At 38.1% G+C, this 13,123-nt stretch overlaps 1 protein-coding gene across 1 annotated transcript in view; it reads right to left on the bottom strand.

Moving 5' to 3' along the window:
• Window positions 1-443: 443 nt before the first annotated feature.
• Window positions 444-13,123, bottom strand: part of rngtt (RNA guanylyltransferase and 5'-phosphatase) — an 87,996-nt gene continuing 75,316 nt past the window's right edge. Inside the window, exons 15-16 of the mRNA XM_008397448.3 lie at window positions 3,855-3,978; window positions 444-846 (exon numbers count right to left, since the gene is read on the bottom strand). Coding sequence (XP_008395670.1) covers window positions 680-846; window positions 3,855-3,978 — 291 coding nt within the window. The 3' untranslated portion in view covers window positions 444-679. The remainder of the gene's footprint in view (window positions 847-3,854; window positions 3,979-13,123) is intronic.

Consider the following 13,123-nt stretch of genomic DNA (forward strand, 5'->3'; position numbering starts at 1 on the left):
CGAGCAGCAAGTTGTTCCTTCAGGGAGCTGCTGAGACTGAAACGGCTGAGTAAAAATACCGCAATGATGAGTTTCTGTTTACTTGCCGCCTTTCAAGCAAAACAACCACCTTAAAGATAAAGTCAGGCAGATCACTGGGAAATAAACCTTAGCCACTACATAATTATACACCTGAAACATCTAGATATCCCCTCCACTGAACACTTACCCTGTGAATTTTAATTGAAACGCTGAGATCTTAGTTGATAGGAAACTAAATGCATCAAGACAGATTGAGCTTTGATTATGTTTACTCCTCTTTTAAATTAAAACAAGGAAATGGTGGACACAAAGTAAACAATGCTCATCAGGTGTTAGTCATAACAAAGTCATTTCTTGACTGTTTAGCTCAGAATTAAAAAAAATAAATAAATAGGAAAACAGTCAAAAAAATAATCTAAGAATCGTGTTCAGTGTTTTAATAAGAACACAAGCAATTCAAGCTACAAAGATTTCTACAAGGTAAATGGATGAATCACATTGAGGCAGTCACTTCTCTGAGGTCCAAACATGTACAAGCGAAAACGCGACGCAGCAGACGGGCTTGAAATGTTTCCTGTAGAGGGTCTGGATGCTGATGAGGATGTTCGCTGTGACTGTGGGTGTGGTTGGGAGTCCAGAGGGGCTCAGTTTGGAGGGGTTACGGCGCGGCCCAATTGGGTCTTTTCGGAGGGGGAGGGGGCATTAGCGCAGAGTCCGGGTCAGACGGGCGTTTCCGGCTCTGTGCGTTGACTCCCTGGGCGCAGCGGTCCAGATACTCGAAGAGGATTTCCTTCGTGACGGGTTCCTGGATGCTTTTACAGACAGCTGGGCAGAGAAAAACAAATGGGCACAGCAGGAAGGAAGTTATCACAGAGATGCTGACAGGCTTTTCCACCCATTTGTAGTGCAACTCGTAAACTTTTAATCTTTTTTTATGTTACAACAAAAACACAGCAAATCATTTTTTATAAAATTATAAATTGTTTTTGAAGTATTTTACAATTGGTAGTCTGTTAAAAAGTGTTTTACTTGATGACTTTTTCAAAGTAAGTTGGCACATGCAGATTCTTTTTCAGACCTTTGTGGAGGGAAATCAGTTTTTCACGTGTCGGGCCAATCTCCCAATATTAAGGAAATCCAGGTCAATTTATCAGCAATATTTTCAACAACTTTCTTCCTGTCACTCTTTCATGAAAGCCATATATCATATATATATATATAGCTACTTTAAGAATCAACAGATTATTCCACCTGAGCTGTACAGGTTGGCTTCTTGTTCACTTTTCTGATTGATGGTCTCTTATCTGACCCGTCATTGTAAGTGGAAAACTGTCTGTCAGTAGGTTTCACACTGTTTCCATTTTTGGATAAGGGATGAAATGATGCTAAAACTTGGAAATCAGTTTTATAATCAAAACTTTTCCGCACTTTTATCCCTGACCTTTCAGGTGTTGCTTTAGTCTTTGTGATGCTGTAATCAGCTGTACTGATTTAGATGCTACTTTACACACAGGTGTGCTGCTATAGTAAGTATGAATTTCATTTAGGGGTATCAGCATATATTTTTCACATTTATATTAATTAGATTATTGAAAACTTTTACAATTTTCAATCCAATTCACTTTGTACCAAACCTCACCTCCCATCAGCACTTATACTTTGAGCCATCTTCACATTAAGTTTATAAAAAAAGAAGAAGCAGGATTTGGATCATTACCTCTGAGACTATGCATGCATAGAAATAGCTCATCCCACTTCACAGCTCCCTTGGCACGTTCATGACCGAGCCACGGTACCAACAACACATTAATGATTATTTGCAGTTGCTAAATGGAACAAAGTGTTATAAGTCTGCAGAGACATGCAAAGATATCTGTCAAGATTTTTTGATAAAAGAGACTTTTGCCATCTGGCCTCCGAGGCTGTCTCGCAGCCCGCAGCAGCATCTAAAGCCCAATAACTCTATATTCTCTTCCATCTTCTACAATCAATTTAGTTTGTGCTTTAAATGCATTTCTCCTCCCTTCTGCTTCAAGTTTATATGGCTTCAGCTTCTGTTTTTATGCTTTGCCTTGTACAACAGTCTGATGTCAACATTTAGATGAAATGCTGTGCTAAAAAGGTTCATCAGACGGGGAGGCTGTGTGCCGTTTCCATCATCTTCTCCTTTGTTTACATACATTTATTTTCTCTGAAAGGTTACGTAGAAGCTTTCAGATGATATAGAACAATGCATGTGAAGATTTTTCATCTTCCGAAACGTTTAATTGCTTTTTTCCTCCTGAATTAGTGTGAAGTAACCCCCAATATAACTCTTTGAGACAGAAACAGAAGAATTAATGCCATGTTAATTTTAAATTACATTTATAAATGCTAACTATTTAAAATGTTTAAGACTGTAAGGACCAAGCAGCATCTCAGAACATGGACATTGAGATTGGCCAATTTACACTAAGGCTGCACCATTTATGGAAAACACAAAATAGTGCTATTGTTGTTGAATATTATGAAAATATCAATTGTAATTGTTCCATATTTTCCCTCCTTCTTATGTTTCTTTTCTGTCACCACTCTCTGGGGGATTTTTGATCTCTAGCTGTGAGCCTAAACTGTATGAAATGTCCACTCATGTATAGTTACTGTATTAGTAAAATTATGCAAACAACAAACATGAATAGATCAGTTTTGGGGGTACATACTAAAAGTTTAATTTTATTTAGGAAAGGGCAGAATTTAGAAAAAAGAAAAGGAGCAAATATTGTTGAATTATATATATTTTTTCAAACTGACCCCTGCAATTTAAACTCTAGCCTTAAGCCCTACACCAAACGTTAACCCACAAACCACTCGGTGATAAAACACAACCGACAACAGCAGCTGATTCTTCCCTCCACCATCCAGAACCCAAATCTGATTTTTTGACAGATAAGGTCTGACAGCATGTCTGAAGACATAAATCTGACAGACTGAACCTCAGGCTGGATTAACGATCGTCTAAAGCCCTCGACTCGGTTTGTGTCATCGCTCATCTTCCTCGCGTCTTCATCTTTCCGTGGCCGCTGCTCATCGCTCAGCAGGAGGTCGGTGCTGACTGGTCCGCACGTCAAAGTTTACGCTTGGACTAAGTTTAACGTACTTTACGACACATCGTACATAACGTAGGTGCGCGCCGAAAAACAAGAATAATGTATGAAGAGCAGCAGAGCAGGCTGAGCTGAGAGAAAATGTCGGATGAAGAATTGAAAAAGTTCATTTACATTCTGAGTTTTGTGCAAGAACAGTCTCACCCGAAAGTGCTGAGTGGGTCTATGCTCTGCAGATGGATGCACTCTGTCGTTTGAACTTGCTTTATGGAAACACCTTGCTTTCTATTTCTTGTTTTTGGGCCACTAATATATCCTGGATACCTGTTTACAGCGGTGGTATTTACTTAAAAAGGGGGGGAAAAATGTTATGTAGCAAAATGTCAGCTTCTCTGCTCAAAGAAAGGACACGGATGAAAACAATTTGTCCTGGGCACAGAGTGCGAGGCCTGACGGGTTGGTGTGCACACTTACACAACAGAACATCTGCCACCTTCACACACACACGCGCGCGCACGCACGCACGCACGCACGCACGCACGCACGCACGCACACACACACACACACACATTCGCTCGCAATCTCATAACAGGGAAATCTAACTGAGAGCAAAGCCTGATGTAAAATACTGATAAAATAAGCCATTAATCGCAGGCTGACTGCTCGTTTTTCACTTTGATACAGCTGCAGATAAAGGAGGAGGTGAGGTATTAATAAATAACTGCAGACGAGGAAGGAATAGAGGCTCACCCATGGCTGTGTCATAGGAGTTGGGGAAGCTTTTGTCCACCCTCTGCCTCATAAACACCCAGCTGTTGTTAGCGAAGGTGCACTCGATGATCTTGTTGTCGTACTGTTTCAGCTCTTTGGTTGCCTGTGCAGACACAAAGACGAGATTCATTGAAAACTGCTAGAGGAGGAAAAGTTTCATTTGTTTTATTCTTTCTAGTTTCTGTAAAAATGAAACATATTTTGTTAGATTATCTGGTTTAATGGTGATGGCTGTCGTTAACAGAATGAATATGCAGAGAAATGACAACTGAACGAGCGGGAAATTTGTGACATTCAAGATAAAAAAAATTAAAATCACCTTAGTATATTTGAAGTAAATTTTATTTTGAAAAGTTAAAATTTCAATATTTAGCAGGAGTGTAAAGAAACAGTGATCGGTATGTATTCAGGTTTTAGTCGGTTTTCTGCACATTTAAACCACAAAAATAATTACAATATTTTTCTTTCTTCGATCTTCAGTAAACCAACAATATTTTCAATATCTGGAGCTATTCTAATACTGTATTTATATGTTATTGGTATTATGTATAATGAAGACACATGATGCCATTTTTTAGCACAATCAAGTAACTGTATTACCTTCAGTTCAGCTGACTTTGTAATTTGAAGCCTTAAAATTGGGCCTCTGTCCCTTTAAGAAACTCCAGCTCTTTCCGACACGCCGCCTTCAGCACGTCCTCACAACAATGCCTCTTATTATGCTGTTTACAACCATTCTCAGGAGCAATGAACTGGGAAGTAGTTCATATGATGAGCTCAACAGATGTTTGCTAATTGCTGCTGCAAAACCCCAGGTATGTTTTCGATGAGGACGTAACATGAAAAAGTTCATTTTACACAATAACCCTTCTTTAAAAAAAGTGGACAAGAGATTTTGACAGATTGATTGCACAGTGCATTCAGGAAAGTATTCACAGCGCTTCACTATTTACACACTTTATGTCACAGCTTTATTCCAAATTGTATTAATCTCTTTCCTAAAAATTCTATGGGATTTCTTCTCTGCATTTATTGCACGGTCACAACAGACAGCTACTCATAATAAACCTGCTTGAGATTGTTTCCTTATAAAGCCATTCTACTGTCACCAGGTTTGATCAAGAGAAGTCATTGCTGCAAAAGCAATGACTTAATGTAGATCTGTGATTTTTTTTACCACTGAAAAAGTGATCAACTAAATGTCATCGCGTATATTAAACCTGCAGCTTAATGTTAAATTGATTTCAACTGAGTTGGATTCTTAAAGTGGAAATTAATTGGGCCTGATTGTCTGGCAAATTGCTTTTAGATCTCATTTGTTCTGAATTAGTGCCAAACGAATGAACCGAATTGAAACAAATAAAAAAAGTGTCCAGTCATTGTGTGAGGGTCTCAAATTATTTTGTAATGTGACAGAGATACAACATATTCTATCCTTAATGAAACATCAGCACATGCAAACACTAACACATTTTGAATTGGCTTTGATGCAGCTCCTGACAAAGCAGTCCAATCGTTCCCGGTCCACCTACTGAGCTACAAAGGATCGCTAACCTATTACATCACATTCTGCTTTGAAAACCAAAGGAAAAAAAAAAATCAGTGCTGCATACTGTAACACTGCTCAAGTGTACGAAAGCGGCACATGATACTGAAGATCAAGTATGAGTCAAAGAAGACATTTGAGCATCTGTTGTTTATTTGTCAAGGGACTGTGTCTCACTGAGAGGATTGTTGAAACTTGGAAAAATGTAAATCCCTGAACTGCTAGGAACAAGGGAGGCACCCAAAAATGTGCAGCAGCAACAAGATTAAAAAAAAATCAACAATGGAGGCACAAGATTTAGTATAATGCTCCTCATTTAAGACGGACTCACGCCGGGTAAAAAAATGACAAAGACGATGACCTTCGGGGTTCAAACTGAACCCGTGACTCCCAGTCAGAGAGTGACAGCGGCCACTGCCAGGGAAGCCCCGACGTTTGGCAAGACACTACAAAGTAAGAGCTTATGTGATCCTACAGTGCTGGGCATCTGGGCTCGCAGTGGGTGTCGAATTCACACAGGAAGCAAGATAGGGTGTGAGGAAGGAAGGGAGAAACTGAGAGAAAGAATGCAGACCATAGAGAGAGAGTAGATACGTTTAGACTGTCAGAAATCACATTTTACAGTGTAATTATAGTTAAATTTTGATTGGTTTTTTACGTCAGTATGAAGATAGGTTCTGGTGAGCCAAACATATCTTTCAGCGGCAGAATCTCTGAGCTCTCCTAAAGCTTCCCGCAGCAAACTGCCAGAAAACTGTGAAGGGCAGCGCAGGCAGGCAGGCAGCTACAGTCTGGATCTCTCCCTGCTGCTGACGGGTGACATGTTGGCTGCCATTTTTCATCACCACTTGGTGCCTAATCCATCCAAATCTGTCTCATTATGGCGGCACACGTGTGTCCCCAGTTATCAGGGACATTCCAACTCTTTACAAGTCTGTGCAACACTAGTGCAGGGATGGTTTAAAAACAGAATTAATGCACCAACAGCATGTGTGTATCTGGTGCTGTAGTTAGGAATGTGACACCAAATTCAGACTGTGTTATAAAGTATAGATGGACGAATGGATGGATAAAAGGACAGATGGTGGATGAACAGAAGGATGCATGATGGATGAAGAGAAGACAGACCTATGGATGGATGAGTGGATGAACACTTGGAAAGGTGAATGGGGGGGGACGCATGAATAAATGAACATAAGAATAAATGGACAGATAGACGAAGGAATACAAGTACGGGCAGTCAGATAAAGCCTTGACAAAACGAAAGAATGATTAGACAGATGTTACAAGAATGGTTGGATGAAAAAAGGGAGGAATGGACAGGAGAATGGTTTAACTGCTACGTGAAGAAAGACGGATGTTAGATTGACAAACTGATATTTTCAGATATAAGAATACAGCGTAAATTATCTAAGGAAATAAAAACGTGTTTCAATACACTAATTCCTTTTTTTCTCCTTTATTTTAAACACCTGGAAAATATTTGGATCCCATTTTGTCTTGTTCCAGGCTTCAAGCCAGTACTGTTGATGAGAAACTTTTTTTTTTCTTTCAGTCATCAAACAATTCAGCAATGCATTTTAATGAATTATTCACTCTGTAGAGGTTTGTAGTTTGAATATATTACCGTATTTTCCGCACTATAAAGCGCACCTAAAAACCTTAAATTTCCTCAAAAGCCGACAGCGCGCCTTATAATCCGGTGTACCTTAAATATGGACCAATATTGAGCCACAACAGGTCTAGCAACTACGGTAAGCAGCTGCCGACTTCATTTTCAGCCGTAGAAGAAGCAGCATGCGGTGCATGCTGGGATAGTTGTCAGAACGCTGGTTTGTAATCTATTAATAAAGTTTGACTGACCTATCTACCTACCGACCATCTAGAATCAGGCCGTCTGCAGGTCATTTAGCACCACGTTCTCCACCAACATGCTGTGCGCGAACGGAGGAGGGTGACCATTGTCCGGCCACGCCCCGGCCCAGTCGCGGAAGGCTCTCCTCGCCGACCTGAGTCGCACTGTTTTGTTGACATTCTTTATGTCAACAAAGTGGCTTTAGATATTCATCTGTGGTGCTTCGACTAGGATTACCAAGGGACCAGCCCCTATACATTTAAAGCCTGGGGGTGTGGGGGAAGAGAGACAGAGACTGCGGCAGCAGCGTGCCGGTTGGTCTGTGTTACCCAGAAAGCAGTTGGGCACAATATCGCAACACCGTCAGTGAAACAATGACTGGGGCAGCCTACTATATAAAGTACTCGGGGAATACTTCTTTATAAATGTGGATGTGTAATAATAGAGTATGGAACAAATCAGCAACCCAAACTGAAGTGCCTATTCTATGCGCCTTCTATATGAAAAAAGTTTTAAAATAGGCCATTCCTTGAAGGTGCGCCTTATAATCCGATGCGCCTTATAGTGCGGAAAATACGGTATTCCTTTTAAAGACAGGAATGGGGGTACGGGTTCACGTGAAATCAACACAATCTCTAGAAACTTAGCTGGAGAATTACAGCATACTGCCATGACAGCATTAATCATTCCAGACATAAAAATGTCTTCATAGTCTCAGTTCTGCCACATTAGTAGCGTCTCAGTGCCAGTGTGTCATCAGATAATTTAAATAAAGACTTCATTTCCATGTAAGATGTCAAACTCCAAGAAATATCACTCTTACACAGAGACCGAAATTTTATAATAATTTTATAACTGCTTTACATATTACATCTGTAGAAAAGCAGAAGGTTAAGTTTGATAATATATTCCGCCATTTGTAGCTGTTATTTTGCAGAGTAATTTATTTTCCCTGGCTTATTGCTATCTTGCCTTAAATTGTCAAATTGCCTTCTGTAATGAGGCCTTTTTTGAGGTTTCAGAGAAATTAAAATTATGCATAAATGTTTTTTCAATGACTTAAAAAGTGCACACTCTGACATATTTTAGCTTGCAGTGTTTTTAGTTTAATGACTTTGTGGTTAGTCTCAATAGATGTGTAAATATGCATTTCTGTGTGTTTTGACTACTGTGGTTTTCAGGTGATATAATATCTTAAGAGCCAAATTTTCTGGTTAAACAAATAAATAAATGTTTGCTTTAGACATTACTGTAACTTTCTCTATCTTTCTACAGCATGCATTTACCATAGCAACACATCTTACAGATAAAAAAACCTCTTAGTCTTGTAATATATCTGTGACAACATAATCAACATCTATAGAAAGCATTTATATGTCGGTACATTCAAAATTTGGCATCTGATCTTAATCTAGTCAAACTGCTGCAACACTTGGGTATCCAGTATATTGTGCCGAAGAGACGAGTCGACATTCAGAATTAGACGTTTTCCTGAAAAGGTCTTTTGTTTTCCTATAACCAAACTCACTTTTGTTTCTTTCTGAAGTTAAATCAGAATAGAGTCGCAGGTCCGCGACACTCGGGTCCATTTTAATAAAAGAACACAAGATGAGACGACGTATAAAGTGGGAAGAGGATATAAGATGCAGACGTGTGAATATGAACTGGTTTCCAGGGAACAACTTCACTGATGAACAGTATGAAAATCAATGTTCAAACTTTAATATATGTTGTCAGACAGAATACAGTATTTGCCTTCCGAACAGTAATATCTCATCCAGTGAAAATAAAGAAAGCTGGACCAAAAAAAAAACTCCAGCAGACAGACTGGATCATCTTCAGGGTTCCTACTTGGGCCAATAAGATCCAGACATCAGGGAAGTCAGAAAACAAATAGGATTCCCGATTAACCAATTACACAACAGACTCGTACTTTGAGTGTGTGTAGAGATGATCATTACCTCTCACATCCAGTTTGACTGTTTAATCAGAGACTAATAGGTGAAAAACAAGGTAATGAAGTGCAAGTGAGCAGGAGTTCAGCTCGTTGTCGAGTCTGTCAGGTAAACAAGGGGCTCTGAGCAATATCACCTTAACAAAACCTTAACAATGTCCTTTAAACTTTACAAACTAAATGGGCATGTTGCTTTCAAAAACAGCTTGATGAGAGCGTTTTCTATGAGTACCACTTTCAAATATGTGGTACTCCATGTTTTTAATCCTATATCTAATATATTAGGCCTGTGGGCTATAAAAATTGATCTGAAGAACTTTAATGACACTTAAATGACGGTGAAGCAGAGAGAGTCACGCCTTCAGGAGTCACATAAATTGGAGAGCTCAGTGAAGGAAACAACAGTCAAAATCATTTCAGCACCTGGCCGTGGAGGTGCATGCTGGGAACCCATCATAGTTTCATCAAAGCTGCAAGGCTTTTTTTTTTTTTAGGAAACTGCTCTTATCCCCGTCACTGGTGGGTACGCCTGCCAGGTAGTGTTCAGATTATTTATGATTAATAATCTGTATTCACAGGCCATATATACCTCCAGCAGAGCAAGTAGACACCAGAAAGCATTGAGACTTGACTAAAAAGAGGAAATGTAAAGTAAAGCCTTTAGAAGAGATTTAAAGTGTCTCATAAAAAAACTGCAATAGGGATTTTAAATTTGAGTCAATTTTAGTATCATTTTTAACAGTGTTGGATTTTATTATAATTTCAAGCCTAATAGGGACTTCAGTTATAAGTAGTTTTCAATTATTTTTTGCTTTCAACCTTCAGAATAACATTAGACCCGACAAATGTTTTATCCTGGGAATAGAAACACGTTTGTTTATTAATATATATCCATCTCAACTAAAAAAAAAGTCAATAAACACACCTATTGTGCTGCTGACCATGTTTCCATCCTGAACAGATTGCTGAAGTATTAGGCTACATTTTTACTCTTGGTTTAGACAGGACTAATAGAAAATATTTTTACCAACGTATTTTAATGAAAATCTAGTATGTTGTGTATGAATAAAACGTAGAAAAAAAGTAATACCAGTGCTTAAAAAACAGCACCTTGCTTTGAATGACATCAACATTAAACATTAGTGTTTCAGCTGCTCTCTGCTCAGCTTAAAAACAGGAATTTATAAAGGAAACACAGATTTCAAATTGCAATGAAATGTCTCGCTGGGGGCACAGTAGAAAATAATCAGACTGTACAAAAACAACAGAAATCAGGAGGTACATGTCTGTCTTTGAGTTTGAAAACAGAGGGAATAGTTGTTGCGAAATATTACATAAGCCTCCAAAAAATGTCTAAAAGTAACATTTAAGCTCAAACTGTGTAGTTATAGTTATGCATGAGAAATGCACCTCCTCTTGGATTACTTTTTTTGCTTGTTAAATACAGGCTTATTTTTCATGCAGCCGCATCTTCTGTTTAACATAAAACGCATGCAGCGTGTTGTGTGCCGCAAGGCGAGGAATAAACTTCAAAGGAATGTTTTCGACAACATAATTCTCTTAAGGCATCTGGTTTGTGAAGGCACACCAAAATCTTGATATCATCATTTTAAAGTGCTTGGAGTTTCAGGGTGTTGTGCGGTGTAGAGACAGATCATATAACTCATATGGGGGATATTAGTCCACAATGCCGACGTTCAGGATTTGATTCGTGAGTTTGGGATTTTTGCTGCATGTCATGTCTTCTCTCTCTGCTCGTTTCTTGTCTTAATAATGTGGTGTTGAGTTTTGCAACCCTGAGCAATCATCTAGGATCAAACAAACTTAATGGTTTCTGAGGGATCCTGTAGGTTAAATTTGAGATATTATAAGATCTTTTTAAGGATCACTAAGATTTAAACATAAGATAACTATAAAAAAGACTTAACTGTAACACATTAAGTTAAGCAAGTTGGAAACTTAGACCCACAGTGTGGTCAGACTTCAAATTTGGGAATTTACAAGACAATTTAAGGGAACGAGTATGGTAAAAGCTCTGGTCTAATGGTGTATAACCAAATGATTGACTTTAGTCTTAGCATACATAAAACATACATAAAACCAGCAAAAATTTATTCACAAGACAAATTAGATGCGCTTTTATAGATCAAACAGTATGTAGTAGGTGATTTTATTTTATTCCTAAAATTCATTCAGGTTTTAAAAAATTGCAAACAAGTAAAAAAATATTTTCGGCAATAGAAGAGTTTTCAAAGGCCAGCAAATCCATCTAAAAGCTCCCTTCCAAAATCATTTCCTTTAGGAACCAACAGAAATTACCACAATAAAGGAGCCACATTTGAAAAATTTCCTCAATTTTTGTGAAAATCACGTAATATTTTCGAATAACAGAAAGGTTGGCTTGATTTCTTTCACCGGCAGCCAAATGCATTTCGATGAGCTGTCAGCCGAATGTTCCTCAAATTGCATCTAATCGGAGCTTCAAAATGACTGCGATGCCCAGAAGGAAGGAGATCAATGTCAAAGATACAATGCGGTGGCTCACAGCAGACAACAAACTCACACCCTCAGTGTGCAGAGGTGTTGGATTTAGCAGGAACAGCGTCCTGATTGAAAGCACAAGTCCTCTTGTCCTCTGCTAACATGTAATCGATAAATTTTTAAAGCAGATTAGCACTTGGTTCAGCTGTAAACAACATTTTACTAGAAAATAGTGACATGAAAACTGATGGAGAGACAGTCAAGGGACTGCAGGACTTTTCAGGTTACAGACTAAGGAGCAGAAGTCTGCAACTTTAATGGATTGTTCTCCTAAATAGTAACAAACTACATCCTGTAGAAGTACCTCATCAACAATAGTACATTTTCAGAAAAGACTTGTAATAACAGAACATATGTATCATAATATTACTCTTCCTTTGGATGTCGCCATCAGGCTGCCAAATTCAAAACTGCAGAGAAACTGATTGCTGGAGTTTGAGTTGATAAAAATGACAAAACAGAGCAAAAAATGATAAGATTGTATTCTTGTTGCTGACTGCGATAAAATGTATGGAGAAATGATAATTTTGCTGGTCTTCAAACGCGGTATGCATGTGAGGTGATGTGTTAGTTCAGTAGAAAGCTAAATAACGTAGATAAACTTGTAATTATATCAAAATCACAAAAAAAGGAACAAATAAAAACGTTCTACTTGTTACTGAAATTTCCAGCTACCACTGGAAACTTCTTTTAGCACATTTTACCCAAACACGTGCTTAGTTTGCATAATTACCGGTATTTTATATTTGATTGTACCAATGTCATGTACTTTACTTATCCTTAATTGCATCTGGCTGGTGAAGCACTTTGTGAAGGAAAAGTGCTACATACATAAACTTGACATTGACTTGTTTTTGTTCCAGAAACTGCTTAACAGGTGAATTTCTAAACCTCTTGCAAAGTCAAACAACAGCTATGTTATATTAAATATTGTAGAGATTTGTGGCAAAATGTAGCTTTTTCAAAAGCACATTAAACCTGTAGCCCATATATTTATATTTTTCATATGAAAAGGGCATATTAAAGAATATTTGTGCAAATATATTTCTTCTTCTATAACAATGCACTATTATTTTTGGTAGAATGCCCTATTGGGAAGGCTCAAAAAGCAAAATAAAATGTTATTTTAATGTTTTGTCATGTTACAACCAGAAACTTAAATGTGTTTTGTTGTTTTTATGAGGTGGAAAGAAGCACATTAATGTACAACTGTGGAACACATTTATTCTGACCTCTAAGTAAAACACAGTCAAATAAAAAGCTTCAGAAGTTAACCTTTTTAATAAATAGTCAATCTTGTCAGTATAAAAACAGCCTTTCTGTGAAGGCCTCTGCGATTATTATTATTATTA

Source organism: Poecilia reticulata, chromosome 21 (assembly GCF_904066995.2).
Source record: "Poecilia reticulata chromosome 21, P_reticulata-male-v2, whole genome shotgun sequence".
In the NCBI taxonomy this organism is placed as follows: Eukaryota; Metazoa; Chordata; class Actinopteri; order Cyprinodontiformes; family Poeciliidae; genus Poecilia; species Poecilia reticulata.